The sequence below is a fragment of the Aspergillus luchuensis genome, chromosome 2 (genome assembly GCF_016861625.1).
Source record: "Aspergillus luchuensis IFO 4308 DNA, chromosome 2, nearly complete sequence".
NCBI lineage: Eukaryota > Fungi > Ascomycota > Eurotiomycetes > Eurotiales > Aspergillaceae > Aspergillus > Aspergillus luchuensis.
In genome coordinates, this window is record NC_054850.1 from 469618 (window position 1) to 493895 (window position 24278).

At 48.3% G+C, this 24278-nt stretch overlaps 5 protein-coding genes across 5 annotated transcripts; 3 read left to right on the forward strand and 2 right to left on the reverse strand.

Annotated features, from left to right (window-relative positions):
* Positions 1-921: 921 nt before the first annotated feature.
* Positions 922-2584, reverse strand: rad7 (DNA repair protein Rad7, protein; the record flags this gene model as incomplete). Its single annotated transcript, XM_041684859.1, has 3 exons — positions 922-1937; positions 2097-2262; positions 2318-2584. 3 exons carry the CDS (start codon positions 2582-2584, stop codon positions 922-924), a joined length of 1449 nt encoding a protein of 482 aa, XP_041539001.1.
* A 1119-nt stretch (positions 2585-3703) lies between these two features.
* RAD16 (DNA repair protein RAD16) lies at positions 3704-7274 on the forward strand (the record flags this gene model as incomplete). Its single annotated transcript, XM_041684860.1, has 11 exons — positions 3704-3752; positions 3909-4822; positions 4875-5204; positions 5256-5364; positions 5429-5503; positions 5555-5613; positions 5675-5895; positions 5954-6000; positions 6049-6175; positions 6229-6981; positions 7043-7274. 11 exons carry the CDS (start codon positions 3704-3706, stop codon positions 7272-7274), a joined length of 2916 nt encoding a protein of 971 aa, XP_041539002.1.
* Positions 7275-8346: 1072 nt separating this feature from the next.
* On the forward strand, positions 8347-10232 carry AKAW2_20177S (C2 domain protein; the record flags this gene model as incomplete). Its single annotated transcript, XM_041684861.1, has 2 exons — positions 8347-9146; positions 9212-10232. The coding sequence occupies 2 exons, from the start codon at positions 8347-8349 to the stop codon at positions 10230-10232; spliced, it is 1821 nt and encodes a 606-aa protein (XP_041539003.1).
* Positions 10233-11960: 1728 nt separating this feature from the next.
* AKAW2_20178S (putative ARF GTPase activator (Csx2)) lies at positions 11961-15686 on the forward strand (the record flags this gene model as incomplete). Its single annotated transcript, XM_041684862.1, has 5 exons — positions 11961-12024; positions 12147-12280; positions 12379-14053; positions 14142-14232; positions 14291-15686. 5 exons carry the CDS (start codon positions 11961-11963, stop codon positions 15684-15686), a joined length of 3360 nt encoding a protein of 1119 aa, XP_041539004.1.
* Positions 15687-16429: 743 nt separating this feature from the next.
* Positions 16430-16897, reverse strand: AKAW2_20179A (uncharacterized protein; the record flags this gene model as incomplete). The annotated part of the gene is made up of 1 exon (XM_041684863.1): positions 16430-16897. The coding sequence occupies one exon, from the start codon at positions 16895-16897 to the stop codon at positions 16430-16432; it is 468 nt and encodes a 155-aa protein (XP_041539005.1).
* Positions 16898-24278: the final 7381 nt, after the last annotated feature.

Consider the following 24278-nt stretch of genomic DNA (forward strand, 5'->3'; position numbering starts at 1 on the left):
GCTACTTACACATGATATATGTACCTGTCATATTGAACATTTCTCGTTAGTCAGTTTCGACGTTCGGAAGATGATCACTTTACCAGGTATCTAGTCGCCCACAGTCAGCATTACTATATAGATGCTACTCGATCAAGCTGGACTATTGGATGCAATGGTGTTGCATTGGTGACTACAGAGTACTTGCGGAGTATTCTCTATGTAATGGGATTATGCCCGATGTTGACATTCTAGTACGTTAGTTATGTGTCCCACTATTAGTGGTGTGTAATCAGATACTACAAAGTGGATTCATTGTCGAATCCCTCAGCGTCACTCGATACACACACCCAGTATCTCAAAAGCATATAGTATGAATTGTACTATCATATTCTTATAACATACTTCCTTATATCTGGATAACCATCTATTCGGGATTTCGTATCTTATAATCTTCATCCATGCTAGACTAACCAGGATGCTTGATTGTTCATGATCTCCGGCCGCATTGTGGGTTGGCAAGTCTGCGAGGTTGTACTATCTAGTACCCTTTAATCATATGTAAACCCCTCCAGCCGATTCCATCTTACGTTGTTATCGTCGACGGTTCATTGTTAATCGCGCCTGCTTTTCAGTACATTAAAGACGCAACCAAGCACTTGCATATTATGATAAAGTTCAATCCCCATTCAAAGAAGCTTTCCCGAAACATGGACTGAGATTTGTTCGCAAAAACAGCTCGTTATGCCCGTTCCATTGAGATGCTCAGGCTCGGCAGACCGCAAACAACAGTTATAATTCACCCTATTAAGTAGTAATTTAGCAAACAAAGACTGAAAGGGATGATGTAACAGCATTTGTCAACACCAGGGCAAATGAACTGTTCATCATTCGAGCAACCAGGGGCGAGGGGTATAGGCCACGCAGAGCTTTCAAGCTTATCTAGTAGTGATGGCCTTCAAGTACAATGGGGTCTTGGGCCCTCAATCCGCCAATCAGAGCAACTCCGGCCGGAACCTGAGCATCTCGCAGGTTGAAACAGGCAAAAGCAACCAATTTCTGGAGTTTGGGACAGCACTGAAAGATCCGACCAACAACATAGTCATCGACGACTGTATGAAAGGACACGTCTAATTCCTCAAGATTGGGGTACGTTTTCCCGGCCGCGAAAACTTCTTCAAAAGCAGAGCGGGACACGTGGCGACAGGATGCGATATTTAATTTCTGTAGCCCGGGCCCTGAATGGTTCATGAGAGCCATGAAACCGTGGGATGCAAGGCCAATCGCATCCGCAGGTCCATCAGGGTTCGAATTGTCAACATCTCTCGTGGATGAAAGGTCCACAAATTCTAGCGGTGGGTTGCTCCAGTCAGTGAAGAGAGCGACGAAGCCTCTGTCACTACACACTGCGTTGTCAGAAAAGCGAAACTTCGTCAAGGCGCGGCAATTGACATGTATGATATCTAGGAGACGGTCATCTGCGGTAGATATCCCCTCCAAGGACAACGTCCGCAAGCGTGGGCTGGTCTTTGAGATTGTGTTGAGGAGAATCTCATTATCCACTTCCTGAACAAAGTTCAAAGACAAATGCTGTAAAGATAGCAGCTCGGAAATGGCTCGGAGAGAGCGATTGCCCATTTTCCAGCACTGCTTCAACTTCAAACGTTGAAGCGCCGTGCACTCCCTGCACATCACTTCCACTGTTTCATCGTCAAAGGAGGAATCGAGATTGGATAACTTTAGAGATTCCAATTGGGGCCCCAGTTTTCGAAACAGCTGCTGCCAACATGCATCTGATATCAAATTTGCGGCATCTAGCTGCAAGCGCTTGATCTTCAAATCGCGATCCAAAAGGTAATCAACTACCTTATCTTTCATTTGACTAGCAAAGCGAAAGTTCACGTGATATAGATTAGGCATAAAAGCGAAGATCTTTTCGAAGTCCTGTGTTTCAAGCTCTGCTGCAATTAGCACACTCATACCTTGACTCATTGGCATAAGTAGGATTAAAACGAGCAGGATATCAAAAGTGGCGGGATGACGAAAAGATACTGGACAAAGCTGGTAGAATTCAAGGGGAGGGAGAAGGAAGAAAGAAGTGGAAAGCCAGAACGTACTTGCAGCATCATAGATATCAATGAAATTAAGATCCGACCGAAGAAACAAATTAAGAGTTCTTGAAGTCAAGACACGCCTCTTGCACAATATCTGACCGAGACGATGAAGCAATTGCGGGGGCAAATCTCCAAACTCTTCGATATCGTTAATGTTGTCAGCTACTTTCTATTGTAGCCGGAGGTTAGCAAAAAGTCATGTTTCTGAACAAGCCCTGACGTACCTTCGTACACATCTCCGCTAGGCTTGGAGCGCCCGGTTGAGCAAACCCATCGAGCAGATTACTTTGCTTCTGGCGACGACCACTTCTTGGGGCCCGCCTATTAGCTCTGGGTTTCTTCTCATCATCCGCTAGCTCCTTCGAACATTTCGCGCAAAGGAGACCTCCACGGGGACCAGCTTTGCTGTAAGGGGTTACTGTAAAGCGTTTGCCACATATCTCACAGTTTTCTAGCTGAAATGCAAAGGGCTGAGAATTCGCGCCCATCATCTCTCGGGCGATATCATCATCGTTATCAGATTCGCCTGTGCCTTGAGCCTTACGACGAGCGAATTCTTTGCTTTTCTTTATCTTCGCGAGAGCGACAGCCTCTTTTCTTTTCCGCTTTTTCTTGTCTGCTGCCGACTCATCGACATTGTGGTATTCATCATCATCATCATCAACATTGACATGATCAGTTTCTTGTCGTTCAACAGCTGTCTGGCGCTCAAATTGCCTTAACCGCGTCAAGTGATCTTGCTGAATTTGAGCGGCAGATATGTTGTTCGACTGAATTTTATCAAAAATTCATCAGTGGGGGGCTCCAGGATAATTCGCATATGATCGGGGAAACAGCGGAAGCCGGAACAAACAGAAACACTTTACTTACAGCCAGAAAATCGGTTAGAGCAGAGTGCCTAAGTAGTAGTGACTTTTAGTAAAGGCTGTGGGTGATGACAGGGGAAAGACAGAATCTATTGAGAACATACGGGCCCCGAATCTGATTCCTCGTTTGCCTTCTGTTTGCCCTGATATACTGTTGTCAATGACCAATATATATATCTTCAACACTAAATCGGATACGAACATTTTTTTTCTTCAAGCCGAATACAATATTGAATCGTGTAGATGAATATAGTTGATAAAGTGATTTCTTTTTCCTTGAAGGGCTTCAAGGTGGCGACACTTGCAGGTCACAGGAACCCGTGGTGATTTCGCGTTCCACTTAACGCGAGAGTCGCCGGGCGGGCTTATCGGCTTCGTGTTCGGCCAAGGGGGAAAGATAACAATTAAATGTGTAAGGCAGACTGAGGCCAGGCAACAGTCAGCAAAACGGTGATTTGGTGCCTAAAATTGCTCCATCGAATGGCTAGATCGATGCAGTGAAACCTTTTTTGGGAAGAAAGAAAAAATTTTCCCTCGCCCCAAAGTCCCATCATCCTGGCACATTATTCCGATAACCGCGGCCAAGGTACGGAGTACACAACGTCCCCTAGCTATCCATCCCCGGGTGGCGTTGCTTCAGCCGTTTGCCTCACTCTTCGTCAGATACACCTGTGACAGCCATCAAACAATCTCCAGCCCTTAGTTATTAGCTCTCACGAACATTCGATCACTTGGTTCACAGGAATGAATCGGAAATCATCAACTACAGGGAGGGGAATGACCCCACTAGCTGGTGAGGTCTCTTTGTCGGATCACCCTCTTGTCTACTTCCACTCCGAAGGAGCAACGACGCCAGAAGGAGATATTCGCATACCTCAACTCAAAACGAAATGATTGCAAGTCAATCGGACTTTTATTAGCAGTAACTGACATTTTGGGCGCAAATCAGATACCTCGTCCGTACCTAGACGAACCTCTGCGAGACTGGCTAGAGCATCCTCAGCAGCTGATACTGGGAACTCGAACAATTCAGAAAATGGAGGTAATCCCATAGGCCGGAAGCCCGCGGTGGAAGGGGCGATGTCTTCTGGGGATAGACCATACTCTATCGAAGTTGCAATACCTCTAAAGAGATATCCGGTCTCATCTTCATCTGCTTCTCCCCTTCCAACCGATGATATATCCGGCGATGAAGACATAACGCCTGCATACAGTACACCCGCAACTAGTATGGCAGTCACGCCTGTGGAATCAGATACAAGCCGACCGAGGAAGAGGGTCAGCGCCTCTACACGTGCCCAGGAATTACGATCGAGTGCTATGTCTTTACATACACCGCCAGGGTCCAAGAGGTCTTCAGCGGCACTTTCTATAAGCCATCCCACGTTGCAAGATTCTGATGCAGTATTGGCTCAGCATCTTCAAGCTCAAGAATATCAAGAACCACCTTTCAAGTTACGAAGGACCTCGAGACGGCTTCACTCCAGAATGGAAGACTCGGCCGAAGAAGATAATGTCCTTGGGCTCGATTCTGATCGCGATGCATATGAGGATTTATCCAGGGAACCGGCCCCTTCGCGCGGGGTAAGGAGATCTCTTCGATCAGCTAACAAGAGTAGCCTCCGCCAGATATCCCCTACTGATGTGGGCGATGGCGAATCAAGCGACGATCCTCTGACTGAAATTGACTCGGTGTCTTCTGTATCTTCCTCAGATGAGGATGAAGTTCTAGTCCCACCAAGGCGCTCCAGGATCGGAAATATGCGTAATGCTAGAGGACGAGCCGCCACACGAGGGTTTTCACGCAGAGCGGGCAGAAATCCTCGCCCAGAGCCAGCAGAGACAGGAAGGAGGGGGTCCCGTGTATGTTTCTCATTTGAGCTATCTTTGGAATTATGTCTGACAAAGCACACAGGCTCTCAAGGAAAGACTAAAACTTGAAAGGCAGCATCCATGCGTCATTACAATGTGGGATGATTTGAGGAACACTCCCCCGATGAAGCCGGTAATGGCGGAACAACCTCCGGGTATATCGAGAGCACTCAAGCCATTCCAGCTTGAAGGTCTCAGCTGGATGATGCAACAAGAAGAATCACATTACAAGGGAGGGTTATTGGGAGACGAGATGGGCATGGGAAAGACAATCCAGGCCGTTTCCCTTCTTATGTCTGATTACCCGGCTGGTAGGCCATCGCTTGTCGTTGTTCCTCCAGTTGCTTTGATGCAATGGCGATCAGAGATCAAAGTATGTCTGATGAAACCCTGGGATCAAAGTATCGCTAATGCATTGGACTAGGAATATACGAATGGTCAATTGAATGTCCTCATCTACCACAATTCGAACCCGAAGGTCAAAACCCTCTCAAAGCAGGATCTTCTGGCCTATGATGTGATAATGATTTCTTGTACGGTGACTATAAAAGAAATGAGTCGAGGACACTAAGAACTGACGTGATGTACTCTCTTTAGATTCTGGTCTCGAATCAATTCACCGCAAAGAATTGAAAGGGTGGAATCGCGATGATGGAATCATCCAGGAGAACAGTAAGAACTCCCGTCGATGACCCAGAAGATAGCGTATATTAACCAGGAAAGGCGTCATCCATTCTATTCATTATCATCGCTTGATCCTGGATGAAGCGCATAGCATTAAGGTATAGTCGGTCTTTCTTTTATGATGCCATATCATCAAACACTGACGGCTTACGTCTGTAGCAACGTACAACTAGTGTCGCCCGTGCATGCTTTGCACTGAAAGCAAACTACAAATGGTGTCTGTCGGGTACTCCTGTCCAAAATCGGATTGGAGAGTTTTTTTCTCTCCTTCGCTTTCTGGATGTCCGGCCGTTTGCCTGCTACTTTTGCAAACAGTGCCAGTGCCAGCAGCTTCACTGGTCACAGGATGCAGCCAAAAAATGCACTGACTGCGGGCATAGGTACGGTCCTTCATCAGCACCTACAATGATCAAGTCGCTAATGTCATTCTCAATTTAGTGGGTTCAGCCATGTCTCAATTTTCAACCAGGAAATTTTGAATCCCAGTAAGTTGTGTATCAATGTACGCTGAGACCTCACTAACTTTCCGGGAGTCACTGAGAGGGATAATCCGGAAGGACGCAAGGAGGCATTGTCGAAGCTTCGCCTCATAACTGATAGAATCATGCTGCGGCGAGTAAAAAGAGATCATACAGCTTCGATGGAGCTTCCACCAAAGCGGTTTGTAACCTCTTGGCACAGGTGTACTGAGAGAAGTACTAACGTTATACCAGCGTCATTCTCCATAACGAATTCTTTGGAGAGATTGAACGTGATTTCTCTCGGAGCATCATGACTAATACGACGAGGCAGTTTGATACGTATGTAAGCCGTGGTGTCATGTTGAACAATTATGCAAATATCTTCGGCCTTATCATGCAGATGCGCCAGGTTGCGAATCACCCGGACCTCATTTTGAAGAAACACGCAGAAACCGGGCAAAACGTACTTGTCTGCTGCATTTGCGACGAACCGGCGGAAGAAGCAATTCGTTCCCGTTGCCATCATGAGTTTTGCCGAAGATGCGCCAAAGACTATGTTAGGTCGTTCGATGTGGGCTCAATCGTCGATTGCCCTCGGTGCCACATCCCTTTGTCGATCGATTTCGAACAACCTGACATCGAGCAAGAGGAAGAATGCATCAAGCAAAATTCCATCATCAATCGGATCCGCATGGAGGACTGGACATCGTCAACCAAGATTGAGATGCTTGTTTACGAGCTCTATAAACTGAGAAGCAAGAAGCAGACACTGAAGTCAATTGTCTTCTCCCAGTTCACCTCGATGTTGCAACTTGTGGAATGGCGTCTACGTCGAGCTGGTTTCAACACCGTCATGCTCGATGGAACTATGACACCGGCACAACGCCAAAATTCTATCGAATACTTTATGAACAATGTCGATGTCGAAGTGTTTCTAGTTTCCCTCAAGGCCGGCGGGGTGGCTTTGAATTTAACCGAGGCCTCGAGGGTTTTTATCGTTGACCCGTAAGTGGCATTGACTAGCAACGCGAACGAATGTCTATCCAACTAACTCTACTGGTGCTAGGTGGTGGAACCCAGCTGCAGAATGGCAGAGTGCAGACCGATGTCACCGCATCGGCCAGCGCCGACCTTGTGTCATAACTCGATTGTGCATTGAAGATTCGGTAGAATCTCGAATAGTTATGCTACAAGAGAAGAAGGCCAACATGATCAACGGTACCATTAACAAAGATCAAGGAGAGAAACTAGAGAAGCTTACCCCGGAAGACATGCAATTCTTGTTTAGAGGATCATAAGGCTTGGTCAGGCAGGGGAAGGGAAGAGTAAAGAGGGGGAACAAGCGTGTAGAGATAGACATAGGTCAGAAACTCAGTCAAGAGAACAGCGGATTAAATGAAGGGCAGTAACTATGTAAACTGGTATCAGTGGGGGGTGGGGGAGGGATTTCTGTGATTTCGCTGGTACATAACGATGACGGCGTTCTTGATGACGGTGGATTAAAGGATCTCATATCTACATGATGTCTATGTATGCTCTGGGGCCTCGGTACATACTACTCTATGCAGTAAAATAAAAAGTAAAGAAAAAAAATCATAAACACTCAGGAGAGGTTTTTTTTAGTAAGAGGTTTTAACTTCGGGAGGCCCCTGGGGGTCAACCAAACAATCTCTTCTGCAGGGCATTTTGCCTTAATTTTCCGTGGTCATTCTATTCTTAAGTCCTACCTTCGTACCACACTTCTTACTTCCCCATCATCCTGGTTGGTACTTTTCGTGTCTCCTCTTACGTACCTCCCTTGCACAGATAGCCCTGTAGGGCGCTGAAAATGATGTCAGACACACCACTAAAGTGCCTCTGATGATGGGAGGAAGATCACCAACCTGCTTTTCTTCGTTCCCCCGAATGCGCTCTTCTCCTTCCTTATCTCTATCTGCCCTATCCGTCGGGGTCCGCGTGTCCCGCCATCGTCATAGCCGCCCTCCGGCCAAAGTTACTAAACTAAACTGCCTTAGCCTTGCAAGGCTTGCGTAGATTCATCATTTTCCAATCTCCATCCCGTGGGGTTAAAGGGGGAAGGCCAAGAACCATTGGATCTCTCACTCTTCCCCATTAATCAGCCCGGGATGTGTGGATCGCAATTTTTATCACTTGGGCTCTCCGATTATCACTGACATCAATAGGGGGATTCCAATCTAAACTTGCCGATCGTCTGATATCCGTCCTAGTTATTTACTTTGGACCCTACGCGACAGACATCCCCATCCCGTCCGCTACTCGCCAAACCTCGCACAGGCAACAACCATAGTGACTACTTAGGAGCGACAACGACCGCCCACCATCATCGCCACCACTCTTGGCCCCCAAATCATGGAAGACCCCCAACCGCGAACCCGGCGACGGCATCCAGTCGATAAATATGGCCCAAAGTTCTATGACAAGTCCGAGCACATGCAGGGTCGGGCTGCCGCTATGAAGGCTGCTCTCAGTGGTGACCACCCGTCTCAGTCAGAGCCTGCTGGGGGGTTCGATAGCACTCCATACCCCTATGCACCACCGGGCTATACACTGAAGTTCACCTTCCATCGTGGAGTCAACCTTCCCTGCGCAGACTTTGGTACATTTTCTTCCGACCCTTATGTTCTCGCCCAGTTGATCGTCGACCTACCCCAACGCCACAAGCAGGACCCCGTTATGTCTTTCCGGACTCCAACTGTGCGCAAAAATCGCGATCCAGAATGGAATAGCGAATGGATCGTTGCCAATGTCCCTGCGTCGGGTTTCCATCTAAAATGTCATGTGTACGATGAAGACGCTGCGGACCATGACGACAAACTCGGTAACGCTTATATCGACGTGGATTCGGTCAATGGACAGTGGCCCGGCATAAAGGAGCAGAACCTTCGCCTGAAGAAGCGCATGGGCAGCAAACGGGTCTACTTGTTCGGCAACATTGCTGCGCTGGCGTCGCGACGTCTGGATGTGCAGTCACATATTGTAATCAGCGTGCAGTGCTTAGGGAAAACACCAGGAGATGAAGGGGCTCATATGTATACCGTTGGACCAAATTACTGGTTCAAGCATTTTTCTCCCCTCATCGGGAGGATAGCGGGCACTAAAGATGAAGTCCAAAGCCATCGTGATGAGAAGAAAACCATTACTCGATATAAGTTCGTCCCTCCCCCTGCCCTAAACCCTTTGAAGAAGATGATACGCTTACAGTCTCTCTGTTCAGTTTTCAGGCAATCCAAATACAGCTCAAGGGCCCTGTGCCTACGCCGCTCTATCACCGTTACGTTGAGTTTAAGCCGTTTGTAGCGGGGATGTTCACGTCACAAAGTCTTCGTGGAAGAATACTCAATCGAGCGCTGCATCATCAACACGAGCGTATCTATAATTTTGACAAGACCACCCTCAGTGGACAGTTTCCTTCCCCCTGTATCGAGCTCACGCAGAAGTTTCTTGAATTTGTGCACTATGCTCAAGGCGGGAGGATCTTTACATATGTCATCACCCTAGACGGGCAATTCCGCTTCACAGAAACAGGCAAGGAATTCGGGATTGATTTGCTGAGTAAACACACAATGCATAGTGATGTATCGATATATATCGCATACTCTGGTGAGTTCTTCTTGCGTCGCCTGAAGCATCGTCATTCCCGACACCCGGAGACAATCCGGCATTCGGAAACACGCTACTCCGGTGATGAGTCGCTGGTAGAGCCGGAGATATTAATTGATCCGGCCGACTATGAACTTTTCATCGACAATGATAGCGGAACTTATCGTCCCAATGCCCAATACCTACCCTTGTTGAAACAGTTCATCTCCGCCAATCTACCAGGCCTTCACGTCACCACACTTGATTGCAAGGAGGATGCAGAGCGGATGGCGGCTTTGAAAAATGAGCAGAGAGAGTTCAAGAAGAACGAGGGCAATCATATGATTTTCCTCCAGCGCAGCAATAGCTCTTCTCTTTCCATATCCAGCTCGGATGAAGACGAGCTCAATGAGCGCAATGATTTGCAGCCTCATAAAAAGGATGGCTTTGCGCAAAAGGTCCACGATATGCGAGACCTGAAGGGTCAAATGATGAAATGGGCCCAGTCAGACAATCATGGTAGACCAGATGATACTGAAGGTCGGTCCGGGCGCCAAAGGACCGCGGCAGCGCACAGCTCAGAAGCATCAAAACCCGCCGTGGAGAATGGCGTGGATGAAAGCACAGCCACTTTCGCTGCTGACGGCCGAATTTAGCTTCCATACAAGCTCAGTGTGGGCTTCTTGAGGCGTCTATGAATCCTGCCCTGTCCTACCTACATTACCAACTTACCTACAAGCTCAGGGAGTCCACCCCACCTCATGTGGTGAAATAACCCGTCCTAATGTGCCTCCATGAATGACCTTACGTTTTTCCTTTTTATCTTTTTTTCCATGACCTTTACTCCATTCCCAATATCATTACTGACGATATCTTGTAATACGCCTTGTACGGCTGGTTCTGTGTTGATAGGCCGAAGAAAATTGCCGGTTATCATTCATTCAGTATAAAATAATGCTAATGAAGGGGTCTCCATGCCTGTTCTTCGTTCTTGCAATTTTTAATTTTTTGTAACTCTCATCACTGCCTGTATTAGCCATCAAAGCTACTACTAAGCAGGGAGGGTTGTGATAAATTCGTGGCGCGGCCCAATAGTAGGGAGCGACGACATAGCACGAGGATGAAAGCTGGACGGATAAGCTTCTATGATGGTGGGTATCATGAAACCAAGTTGCGTTTGGTAGAAAAGGTTAAGAGATCACGAGTCAGATCAACATACCCCCACAGTTGGGGAAAGGAACACGAGCCAATCTCGGCCCCAGTGCATGGTCCCTCTATCTGTCTACTGCTAGTATTCTGCACAGAATACATGTAGTTGTGAGGTATCAGATGGGTAACCCCGCGGATGTATGTAGGATAATTAAAGTTGTATTGATATGGTATTTATCATCTCTCACTGAAAAGAACAAGGGGGGTAAAAAGACAATGTCACCCATCAAACTCGGGGCATGTCACAGTTATCCATGTGGTATAGTGCATGCAGTAAGTTACGAGATCTCCCTTTATTTTACTTGTCTTTGGCAGTTGTAGAATAGAAAGAAGTCCGGATCGGATCAATGATGTTACATACACGCATTTTTCAGTCATACATACATACATACAAGACACGCATACATACATACATACCTCAGGCTTTCCAGCCCCAATTTTCAGCCCTCCCATCTACCAAGTACCAATTACTTTACTACTAGTTTATCTCTTCTTCTCTTCTCTCCAGCCCGCCTGTTTCATCCGTCTTACATACACCAAAAAAAAAGTGAACTAACCAACCAAAGTCAACAAGTCAGAACTACTGCTTCCCTCCCGCTCCTACTAATAATAATGTTGCCCATCTATCTTACTGCGATGCCGCAATAACTTGACTGTACACGTCGTCCTTTTCGCTCCTTCATTCTTCTGCTCTTCTTCCATCAATCTCGACATAATTCACTTCCATCCAATCCCTAATAGTAATTATAGTATTCTACTATCAGTACTTACCTGCTGAGGGTCACCCGGGATAATTACCGCCAACGAGACTTTCCCTCCCCCCCGTTCCTGCCCCCGCTTGTCGCCCTTATTGATTTCCGCCCGCGACCACCTGATACTCCTCCTGACTCCCGCATATTATTATCCCTCTGAATCTCCTTCCCGACCCTCTTCGCGCTCCAATCTACGACCAAACGCTTGACTACGACCTCCCTGGCGATCGCATTTGTGCCTGGATGACGACCAGTGCTCTACTGAGTGGTCCCATTTACCGCCGCATTCTCGTCAGGCCGGCCTCTGATCCGACTACGGGCACGCTGACTGTCGATGGTGACCTTCAACTGCCACGGTCACGTCTCTGACCTCTCTCCTGCGTGGTAATTCGATCTCCATAGCAAAGGCCCCGCAACTTCACCATGGGCAATGTTGGAAGCCGCTTAGATGACTCTGGGAACTTGTACTTCAAGGATCAGACAAAGTGTAAGTTTCTGCCCACGCGGCGCTGGTACCAAATGCTCGCGCCCTTGATGGTCCCTATTTTTGTCCTTGTCCTTGTCCTTGTCTCCTTCTCTATCGTTATTAACCCGATTTACGCCTACTAGTCACAATCGCTTCCGTGACCATAACGAATAGCAAACGGCGCGTGCTTTTAAGCCTTGCACCGAACTCCTTCCCCGCGACGAGATATGCTGCCAAGCGTGAGACCGGCGACGACAGCCCAATAGAATATATACAGGTAATCAGCAGAATCTCTTCCTGAGACCGTTGCCATTACAGGCGCAACCAGTCATGCCCTTTCAGAAGCTAACCACTGCTCTCGTCGACCATTATCAGGATCCCGATGTTTCGCCGTCTGCCCCTGTGCCCACCTTCCTTCTGCGATTGAACAACGAAGACGAGTTGAATTTCAATTTCACATTTATATTGAGACAGACACAAACGGGGACCGCTGCGAATTCGACTGTCAATGGTGTCTCAACATCATTGCCCGAGGTCGCCGACACGGTGCTCACAGGCCTTACTTTTGCGCATGCGCCCAACTCAAGGGAATTAGACAACTTGATCACCAGAGAATTCCATGCCAACCCCAACTTGCAAAATAACTCCAATGTACAGCTAGTCGGAGACTACTCCACCGCAGGTAGTCCCTCGGTCCAGTTCGACTGGTCCTGGAAATGGAAACCCCCCAAAGTGGTCGAAGATAAGGGGGGTGGTTGGAGAAATAGCTGCAGCTTTCTGGATTATGATCAAAGAGCGAACCGGTTGAACACCCTTGCTCACTTCTCATTTTGGGTGCATAATACAGTACGCTCGCTTCCAAGCCCACAATTTTCTTCCCCGAATCTGGAAGTCAATGTCCCTTTCCGCAATCGCATTCCCTCGTCGCAGTCCGTTCTCTCCCATTCTAGCGATGCGGACGCCGCATCCAATTCCCAAAATGTCCCTGTTACACCCCCGGAAGCTGGTGATACAACAGCCACACTGCCCCACGTCTCAGCACCGCCTCCACCTGTCAAAGTCGACCTTCCTCATTCGCGTCCCGGAGAGGACATGAGTGTGGTTGAAGATGGTCCGTTATTTCGGGCTACTATGAAAGCTCTGGAACAGAAGACAGGGAATATGCGTGCTAAGATAAAGAAGGTCCTCAAGAAAGCTGAAGCCGCTCAGCAGGCACAGACTGCCTGCAACGAAGCCGTGGAAGCCTTCCTCAACGCATTAAAGGAAGCCTCAACCTCCAACGCGAACGCCATACAGCCCGCCCTTGATCATTACTTTGAAAGGACTGCAGTTCAAATATTGAATTACGAGCGTTTGAATACCATCCAGCTCCAGAGGCTCGTCATAGAACCATTGGTTAAGCTATACAACAATGACATTAAACAGGCGGAGGCGAAGAAGAAGGAATTCGAGGAAGAGAGCAGGGATTACTACGCCTATGTTAGCCGCTATCTCGGTCAACGCCAGGATTCGTTGAAGGAAAAGAAGCGGGTGGAAAGTGATTCAAAGTATCAGGCAAAGCGACGCAACTTCGAGTTGAAGCGCTTCGACTACTCGTCCTTCATGCAGGATCTCCATGGTGGCCGTAAGGAGCAAGAGGTTCTTTCCCATCTTACCAAGTATGCAGACACCCAAGCGAAGAGTTTTCTGGCAGCCGCCAAACAGGTTGATGATATGGTTCCTCAGCTGGATGCACTTATCCATGAGGTGAACCAAGCGGATAAAGAATTCCAGTTCCAGCGGACAGAAAGGGAAGAAAAGCGAAGGAATCTGGAGAAAAGCAGCAACATGTATATCGAGCCTGACTCTTTGGCCAATGCGGGTGCATCATCGGTACATTCAGGAAATGGTGGCGGCAACCCAAAGTCTGAGAACGAGCTCGGACGTGCAGATAGCACAGGATCCCAATTGCGAGGTGTCATCAGCAACAGTTCTTCGATTTTGCCGCAGACCAACTCTGGCAGCCAGTCAGGCGGTCCCTCGATGCTCGCTTCTACCAGTAGTTCAACCGGTATGTACCCTATGGAGTCTTTCTGGGGAGTGTACATTCTTCATCTCAAGTTATATATTAGCCTTATCACTAACCGGTATCGTCACAGGCCAGCAGAGGAAGGAAGGCTTACTCTGGGCACTGTCGCGCCCAGGATCTCATATTGACCCTAAGGGAATAAACAAGCAGGCTTGGCATAAGTAAGCTTGTCCTCTACTCTGACAGACTCGGGCTTCCAAACTGATCTTTGTCTCGCAGATTCTGGATCGTTTTAGATCAGGGAAAGCTCTCGGAGTATAGCAATTGGAAACAGAAACTGGATTTGCACATGGATCCTATCGACTTGCGGATGGCTTCCGTGCGAGAAGCTCGGAATGCGGAACGCCGATTCTGTTTCGAGGTTATCACACCACAGTACAAGCGCATCTATCAGGCAACATCAGAGGAAGACATGGCCAACTGGATTCGAGCTATCAATAATGCTCTGCAGAGCGCCGTGGAGGGCCGCGGCATGTCTCCACCCCCAGTCTCGTCCGGCAATGACAACGCGTCCATTGGCCGCGATATTGGCTCAGTGCTAACCGGGAAGAGTACTTCGTACACTGTTCAGCACTCCCAGTCAACAGGCTCCAACAACAGTGTCACCCGTCGTACAACTGTGGGTGCAAGACCAAGCTACGTACGCGGTGACGGTCTCGGTTTTGAGGAAAATCCTTCAAAACTGCTTCAAACCATCCGAGACGCAGATCAGGGTAACAATTGGTGTGCAGACTGCGGGTCTACATCCAAGGTTGAATGGGTCTCAATCAATCTGGGGATTGTCCTCTGCATCGAGTGCAGTGGTATCCACCGGTCACTTGGAACACACATTTCTAAGATACGTTCGCTTACACTGGACGTCAACTCCTTTTCGAATGACATCGTTGAAATCCTGCTGCAGATTGGCAACCGTGTCAGCAATATGATTTGGGAAGCAACCCTCGATCAGGCTCAAAAGCCGGTGGCGGCTTCTACTCGTGAGCAGCGGCTGAAGTTTATCACTGCCAAATACAGTGAACGGGCATTTGTTCAGCCACTTCCTTCCCCCTTGTCGCGGTTTACCACCTCAGACGAGACTCTTCTGGCCGCGATCAAAAGAAATGACATTCAGGGCGTGCTATATGGTATTGCCCTTCGTGCCAATGTGAACATTACAGATCGCTCTCGCAGCACGCATGCCATTTTTCTTGCATTAGCCGCAGCAGATCCAGCATCACCTGGTGCGGCCTCAAACCTCTCCGTCAAACCCAGCGGGGCACCAACAGTGAAAGCCATCCCATTTCCTATCGCAGAGCTGCTGGTCCAGAACGGGGCCGAGATTCCCTCGCAGCCGCCTCCCATCCCTCTTTCATCAGCCGCTCAGTTATATCTGAGCCAAAGAACCGCCAGAGTATCTGCTTTTGGTACACCTCCAGCTGCTCCATCACCTGGGAAAGCTACATCCGACTCTCTCGGTTCAGGACCTGCAACTCGGGGCGCAGGGAATGACCATGTCATTCCAACAACTCAAGCGCCGAGCTCCATAGACAGCAAGGAGCGTGAGAAACTACAGAAAAGGGGCAGCGCCGGGGCCAGGTTTGCTGGAAAGGTTGCCTCCCTGGGAATTGACCGCTAGCAAGTCCTCGCCGTGAGGGCTATTCTTACATTATTCATGAGCCCTTTCTCCCAGACATGGTGGTGGGACTATTCCTTAATAGTAATTATAACGAAGCTCAAGTAGACACGACGTGATGTTGAAGCTCTTGTTTGAGACGTTTGCAGTCTGCATAGTTGCCGGCGGAACAATATGCTTCTGTCGTTATGCAACAATATACACTTAGTCTTTTTGTCTCTTTCTGTTGATATATTATCCCTGACACATGGAAAGCACCCCCGGTCTTACTTCCTTTTGCTCCCACCGCTATCCACCGTGTTTCGCCCTCATTGTCTTCTCTGCCTTGCCCCTGTTTTCTTTCTACCCAACCTTCAATGTGCAGGGTGGTCATTTCACCTTTTGTCAGCTGATGTCCCCTGTTCATCTTCGGAAGTGCTGCGTAAACTCGAGCAAGATCCGGCTGGTCCGGCATCGTACGCTTGTGTTCGAGCTTTTCACCCACCTAGACCCAGAACCTGTTCTGCTATGCTGATACTAATGAACATTCATGCCGTATATGAGCTTCTAGACACTACTGCAGACTATACACCTGATTAGTCACGATCCTATCCCCGTCAGGCTTGTAGAAAGATGGTCGCAGCGTGCCTGTCATAGACCATGGCTCGTAGGTAACTCAAAATGAACCCTCCCAGGGAAAGCTTAGATCCAGAGCAGTCGTCTCGCCTCGCAAAAATCTCACACATAGGGTGGACTGCGCCACGCGGTCATAATCCCTTCGAAATATGGCGGGATGGAGCTCGCCCTTTTGGATGTGAAGAAGGCCGGAAGGCCGAATCCAACGCCATCGAGAATGAAGTGGCACAGAAACACGGCAAGATGGTGGAACACGGTGAGCAGAACATTATGCGACGTAGAAAGAAGGCTAAGACATCGGCTGAGAAGGAACCTATCGTAGCATGACCACCCACAATAGTAGTGGAGCCCTTGCCCATGAGAGAAAGCTGCGCACGCGAATCCATTGTAAGGGAATTCTGATTGAACAGGGGGGTGGTAATCAGCTGGCGCAGCCTCTGCAATGTGCTTTTGCCACCGTAGTTGACCTGTGTCCTTCGGTGTGACTGGTATCCGACAGGATGAGGATGATCCTCCTGCCTGGCGGTCCTGGCGGATGAAGGGACACATGCCGCCGCCGAGCCGAGTTGATAAGCGCGCATGATGTCGGCGACAGGCATCACTATCTGGCCCCCCTCGTGCGAATTACAGAGCCACCGACGCCCCCATTGGACGATCGCAGTAGCTCTACACAAGCCACCGCAGCGCCTAATACCTCAAAGGGGATGAGCTGGCGAGATGGCGTTTCCCGTTTGTGGAGACGAGCCTGGGACTTCGTGCTATGGAGTGGTGCAGGCAGATACTAACGTAAATTAGAGACAGCATCCATGCTAGGTAGTGGCAGGGTCGGCGCTGGACCTGAGTGTGCTGTGTACCGTAGTCAGACCTTCCCTCCTAAAAATCGGATCGGATGCGGTCATGCATAGTTATTCAGGGCCATGTATATTGAATTTTAGTCGGCCGATGATGAAATCGATGAGCGGATCGTTCGTCCCGTGGTAAGATTGTCCAGCGCTTTCCCGGTACCAATTGGTGGGTTATTCATAGTCAGGCAGAGGTACCGACGCCGTGGCTGTAGGGATCCCACATCCAAATTCTCATTTTCCGAATGCTCGAATCAACAAAGGCCGTAGAGGAGGGGGGTACGAGAAGGCTGGAGGATGCGAGGTGTTCGCGGCCCCATTCAAGAGCATTCGATGACGTCATAGTCATTTGCTTTCGGCGTGGCGTTCGAGAGGGCAGCCGCGGTGGAAAGAAACGGACGATCGCGGTCAATCTTTTCCTTCGATGAGATTCCAAACCCCCTCACCTGGTCGGGAATGATCTCGAGATTCAATTTGGGGCGAAGAACAATTTAATGAATTGGAGTGGAGGGGGGGAGCTCGTTTGGATGGTCTGTGGTTTGCAAGCCCGGGGGGGCAGGAGAAGAGCTCCTTTGTGGTGTGTGCTTTGAATAATGCATTCAAGTCAGTCTACGCGCACACACACACACACAGAGAGACACACACACACGCAGCACACACATCCATTACCCACTTGGCTAGTCCCATGTCAATCCCCGCCATGATGGAGTTGGTTTCCACCTGTCTGTCTCCTCTTGGGTGGCAAATTCCATTCCACTTTCCCCCCCCTTTCTGTATGAGAGATTGATCGATCATGCCATACGGTGTACATGATGTGCATGAATCACTCATTGTTGAGACCACTGTATACCGATCGCATCATCCACTACCCCTACTTCCATAGTAAGGTACCAGGCACAGTCGACAAAATGGGGCTTCACCGAGATTGGATGGGTCCGTGCTAATGCAACAGGATTTAGTCCATAGCTCGAAATTAGCCTGCAATGGGCCGAATGGTTCCATCTTTCTGGTGATTTATGGCAGTGATAGTCGTGACAGTTCACCACTCCGTATAGCGGGAACAGAATGATAGCCGAGACGGATGAAGAATCCGCATATTCTAAGTGGGTGCAGACCCTGTGTTTGTGTATCTCAAACATTTCTCCAACAGACTGATCAGATACCATGAATGGTGAAAGGGAAGAGGGGCTTTCAATCCTGGGTGGGTGCATCACCTGGCTGGAGCATGCATGATGGCCTCTGCAGAGCTGGCCGGAGAAGCATGCTTAGTGATTACACAGCCTTAGGTGAACGAGCCAATGGCTCGGTGAAGGGTGACACTGTGTGAAACCCATCGTTTAGATCATATCGACTGGTTTCCCTCTTGTCCGTCTTGTTTCTTTCGGGAGGCTCGAGGCAAAATTGTGGTAGAAAGAAAGGTAGGTAGAGGCTGCTGCTGATTCGCCATGGTTTGAAGCTTTGAGGCTGTTGGGGAGGTTCTGGAACGATCGATTCTCGGGAATCTCTCCCACATCAGAAAAGGGCGTCAACATTTTATTGATACCATGGAATTCTGGCTGGAAGATGTCTGGCGAAGAGATTGTGTGGTTACCAATTCAATGGAACTGGAGCATCATCTCTACTTGACAGTGAGTATCCTATACTAGGATATTGAGCTTACGTATCTACTAGTGGTACGTGTGAGTACTTACTACTACTACTACTTTACCCAGTCTGGGGGTTTCTAGTCGTATCTAAACCGGTACCCACGCGAATAGTATTGTGTACACTGATATCTATTATCTCAATACCGAGGTATAGGTACAGAATAGATGTTTACAAATGCTAACATTCAGCGACTAATGAAAAATTTGAGCATTTGGGCACCATTCAGGCATCCTAACAAGGCCATGAGAAGCAGTACTCTTGTCACGCATCACACAGTAGCTTTGTGTCGACTAACATCCCAGACCACCTATAGAACATATCGTTATGAAAGAGTCACTTTGGCACACTCCTTCTGGTATTGATACTGATGGATATAAAGGTAGCCTATACAGAAGATCGTCCCTTTCGTTGGAAGTCTCCTTGCATCTCAGAAAAGGTTCCCGGTCGGAGCTTGGATTGAGGGACACGCCATGTACCAAAAGGCATGAAAGTACCCAACAAGGCCAAAGGGGCCTTTAGAGAAGAAGCCTTGCTGTCTTTCTCCAGCTCTACCACTTATGATGAGACAGTTTCAACGACTTCAACGAATTCAGGTCTCAAGTCGCAGAAGACAGCGCGATCTCCACTTCAACAAAGCTGCCGCTTAGCGTGACCTTAGGAGCACCGTCGTCAGCAGCCTCCTGCAGCTATCATTGGTTCTGCGCCGGACTTCTGCACCCTAGCAAACTCGTCCATTTTCCCATCCTGGGTTTGATCATTGGGGTCTTTATCTACTAGTTGTGGTTGCTTGACTCACTACAACCGTTCGGGATCAAACCCCCGAAAAGTTGGAAAAAGTCAAAATAAAATACCGACAGTGGCCCCGGCAGAAGACGCGCCTGGGGCTAGAAGGAGATGAGAAGTGGGAAAAAAAAATTTTTTTGAAAGAAAGAGAGCTCGGAAAAAGTATTGATAGTGGGGGGTTTTTGCCATGGTGCTGACCGCGACATATGCTACGAAGGACCCAGCCACGCCGCTGGTGGCGGCTCGGATTGGACCAAGGGGTTTCCGGAAAAGGACGATATGAAGTTGAAGTGGTGTTGCATTGATTGGCTGGTATCCCATCCGGTCCCCCAAATCAGGTGTGGAGCCTTCCGAAGCACTGCTAGTACGAAATACTCCGGTACATGCGGTGCCACAAATTTCCAGATACCGAATAGGCAATAGACAGTGTTTCAAAGGACGGGGCTGGATTCAGGAACGGGTAAAAGGATGGCTATCAGCAGAGACGAAGCGAATAATAGTAAAATAAAATTAGAATAGAAATATAAAAAACAGGAACCAAGACACAAGAAGGGGGTGGAGGTGGGAAAGAATGGATCAAGGGAGATCAGAAGCTCTAGGCGACGGAAGAATGAACCGACGAGGAGCAGCCGGTGAAAGCGAAACAGGCTAATATATATAAAGTATAACCAGCTCAGCGGGAGAACCAAATGTTCAGGTCCTAGTACCACAGATTGAGCGGACTTCAAATCTTGGTACATACTAGAAGTGCAATATTCCCATGCAGACGATCAAAGTACTACAGTAGCTAACCTTGGAGACCCGGAGGACAATATGAGTACTTGATGTATTGCATAGAGGGGCAACAGTGCCGGATTTTTCACTACTACTTTTGAGAGATCACTTATATTGGATCCGTATCCTCTACACAGCACTAGTGGCTTTTGTTCTAATTCCCTCTGTCTGAGTAAATAGGGAAAAAAGGAAGGAAGGACTTTCACAGTTTAACATGTACTACTTCAGAGGACCAAAGCTACTTCATTTTGTGGTTAACGATGCAGGCAGAAGAATTCTGTAGGATGATCGCATCCCCATAGAGGCTTTCATAACCTACAGGTCCTGCAGCCACAACCAAAAGAAAAGGGGGGAAGGGATGGGCTGCATACGTGCCACAACTCCCGCAGAAAGCCGAGCAGCAGGAGTGGTTGTTTTGACGCTGTACACAGTAGTAGGTAGGAGGTAATGCTCACTGGGCGGGATGGAGATCGGGCCCTAGTGGGAATGTAGTACCCTTGCCTGGTCAGGTGGCAGACTATTTTGTACTAAGGTTAGCTTTCGCTATCACCATCCATTAATTATCATTACTATTACAATGAGTCCGTTATTATATACTATTTTTTTGAGGTACTAGAAGGGGGGAAAAAAGAAAAAGAAGAAGAAGAAAATAAAGTCCATGAAGACAAACGCCGACTTCTTCTACTTCGTTCTTTTTTCTTTTTTCTTTTTTCTTTTTTCATTTTCATTTTCATTTTCTTTTTTTCCCTCTCTTCACAGGTAATCCCCATCCCAACTTTTGCCTCCACAATCGCTCCCCGTTGTTCTCTTTTCCTTCCTATCAGCTCTCAGAATGACTAGTTATGAGGTGAACCGATCCTTGATCCCGCATAACAATGAGCCATGGGCCATGACGGGATTTGGGTGACCCATTCCGAACACCGTCTGGAGCTTCGACAATCACGGTACGCAGTATCACCAAAGCCTTGTTCTTATTTCCCCACCACCTCCAGTCTATTTGGTCTTAGGGCTGGCCGTGGCTTAAGTTTCTCTCTTACTATTCTTCCACGCCCCCCTCCCCAAACACAGCAGAGCAACAAATCTGAAGAAGTGTGTATGCACACGGGCCAGTGGTTTTTGTTTCGTTTTACCTTTTCGTTTATTCGCTTTTTCTGTTTTTTTACTTCTCATACTTTTTTTTCTTTCCCACCCCCAACTGCACACCCCTCCCTGTCCCTCCTCCCCACTTCTTTCCCCTTTCCAATTGCATGTTCGCTTTCCCGAACGGTCTTCCCCCGAAACTCATCTGGTCTTTTCTCCATTCAAGTTCTGTTTCTCTCTATCTATTATTATCTTTCGTCATTGCCATCTTCTCTTTTCGGTAAATTTTTCAAGGAAGCCACCTGGAAAATAATCTACCTAGCTTTTCTGGAATCTGCAATCGCCACCCACTTCGGTCCAGATCTCTTCCTTATATGATGTTGATTGTTAATGCATCTCAAGTTCTTAACGCTGCCTAGATCCTCCGATCATCCAATAAGAAACCCCGATTCTTCAGCGTACTACTACTAGTACTACTAAGTACGTCGTTTTAGTGACCGCCGTCGACACGGACCTAAGGGCAGCTGTAACCACGGAGCAAAAAGAAAAGAAAAGCAAACAAAATTAAAAAAGACACATGCTGGCGAGTGGTGTCGCGCTGTAGATCAATTCTTCTCTGGAGCTATAAATCTCCTGCAGCTGTCAATCCCGATGGTCACTGCCACGCATGCACCTCGGGCTAAGGCCCATCAAACGCTCGGAACCAGTACATGCAGGACCCTCTCGAATTTGCCACCTTCCAGCAGTGTCATTTACTACTACAACATTACCTACTACTAACTCATACCACCAAAGCGGGTTGGCTACGCTCCTTTGGGTCCTCGCAATATCACTGGCAATCCCTTTTTTAAACTGTCAGAGGAAGATCCATGGATTCCACCGGCTGGGGACAGAATTCCGGTACCCAATCATGGCCTCCCACAAAAGCCATCGATGCCATCGAGACCGTCCATTTCACCCTCTTGCCAAATGACCTTTTTGACTTAACCCAAGTAACCCTAAGCACGACGCAGTCCCATTTCTCAATGAATGTGGCTGTTTTGTCGTTTTTTTGGGGAGGGGGGGACATGCCACCTTTCCGGGCCTTCTTCCTGAAGTGAGCCACTTTCCCGCTCAGTGTGATTGGAGTATACTCTCTTTCTCTCTCCATCTTGTTCATCTTATTCCTTTCCTTTCCTTTTACTTATATTTTTTTCTTTTTGCCCATGTGGATGCTCTCCTCTCCATTTCCATAATTGTCTGTTTTATTCTATTTTCATTTATTGATTCCTTCCTATCACTACGATTACTGCCATTACTACAGTTGTTATCATTTCTGTTGTTATTATTATGATTATTACTCTTATTATTATTTTTTGTGGTTGTGGTTGTGGTATTGATTTTCCCCGTCCTATCTTTCCCTGTGCTTCCAACCCCTGTTTTTCCATTGTACCTTTTTCATCCTCAACCTTCCCCTAGACTCTTGTCTTCCTTGTGCATCCACAGTCATCTTGGAAAATCGCGAAAACAAAAAAAATAAATAAAATAGGTCGAGAGGGCCTCTTCATCTGGTGGCCAGTTGACTTCATCGGCGCCTTTTTCGCTACCTCTCTTCCCTCCGGATCCCCGGTACGAGCAAACCACATTTTTGTTCTTGCCTGTGTCTGGGTGAAATTTCCGGGAAAAGATCGGGATCGAGCTTGTTGTCGATCGTGTGTGGTAGTTGATTGGGCCTCTGCATGGGAAAAGAACTAAAAGCGTTGAAGCAAGGCCCGATCCGCATCGCAGCCCCGATTTTTAAACTGTGGATATCCTCTAGGCTGGAGGGAGCCACAGCCACAAAGGGGGGAAGAAAGAAAAGAGAGAGAAGGGCGGAGGAAGGCAGAGAGACAGGAGTCCAGATCATTGGGCTTTCACGGTCTCACGATCCTCTGTGCGCCACCACCGGCCAGTCGCCAATATAGACTTGGCTTGGGTTCTGACGAACACGTCCCTAGGGGGGCCCATTATTGCCCTCATTTCCGTTCCGATAGTCTTCTTTACCCACCTGGCTGTGAAGGACCTGCCCTTCCGAGCTCTGACGGTCAGAAGATCCGTTGGACTACTTGGGCTCTGCTGACCTGGTTGGTCTGAAGGGCCCTCCTTCTCCATAGTCTCCGCTTCAGGCCTGGCTACGGTGCGTCTACACAAGGATTATTCATTATTATCGTGATTATTTCTCCCGTCACCGACATCAAAGCCACCAACTGTTGATTGCAGGGTGCTCCTCTTTCTGTTATCATCGTGGGGGGCACGGTCTTTCTGTCATCGCTCTCCCTGCCCTGTTCACATCCTAAGGTATGTTTGGCGATAGTCGTCTTTATCTGTCCCCCTCCTCTTCCGTTTCTTTTTCCTTTTCTTCGGTTGCGATCCCACAGGACTGTTTGGTGTTTCATTTCCCTTCACCCTTCACTTTGCAAGTTCACCCACCCCCCCTGGCTCAACGCCCATGGGGGAGAACACACCCTTTCGCAATTAATTGCCTTCCCCTACCAATACCTGGATAATCCACCTCAACAGTCACAAATGTCTGCCAATTTTCCTATACCTCTGAAACTGCCAGGGGGACGGAGAACGCGGCTTCTGTGGTGGTTGCCACAGGCGCTCGAGGGACAGACACCCTATTTCCTCCAATTTGCAGTGACCCATCGTCTTTTGGCGTGATTAAGGGCCACTACGGCACAGTGCTTGTGCCCTACGTACCTCTTCGCCGCGACGCTCGTTTTCTGGTCTCTGTGGCGTAAAAGAGCCTGGAAGTTGCTGCTATATACCATCTGTTTCCCCTCGTGCATCTTTCTATACTGTCTTATTTTTGCCCTGGCCTATGGATATTATT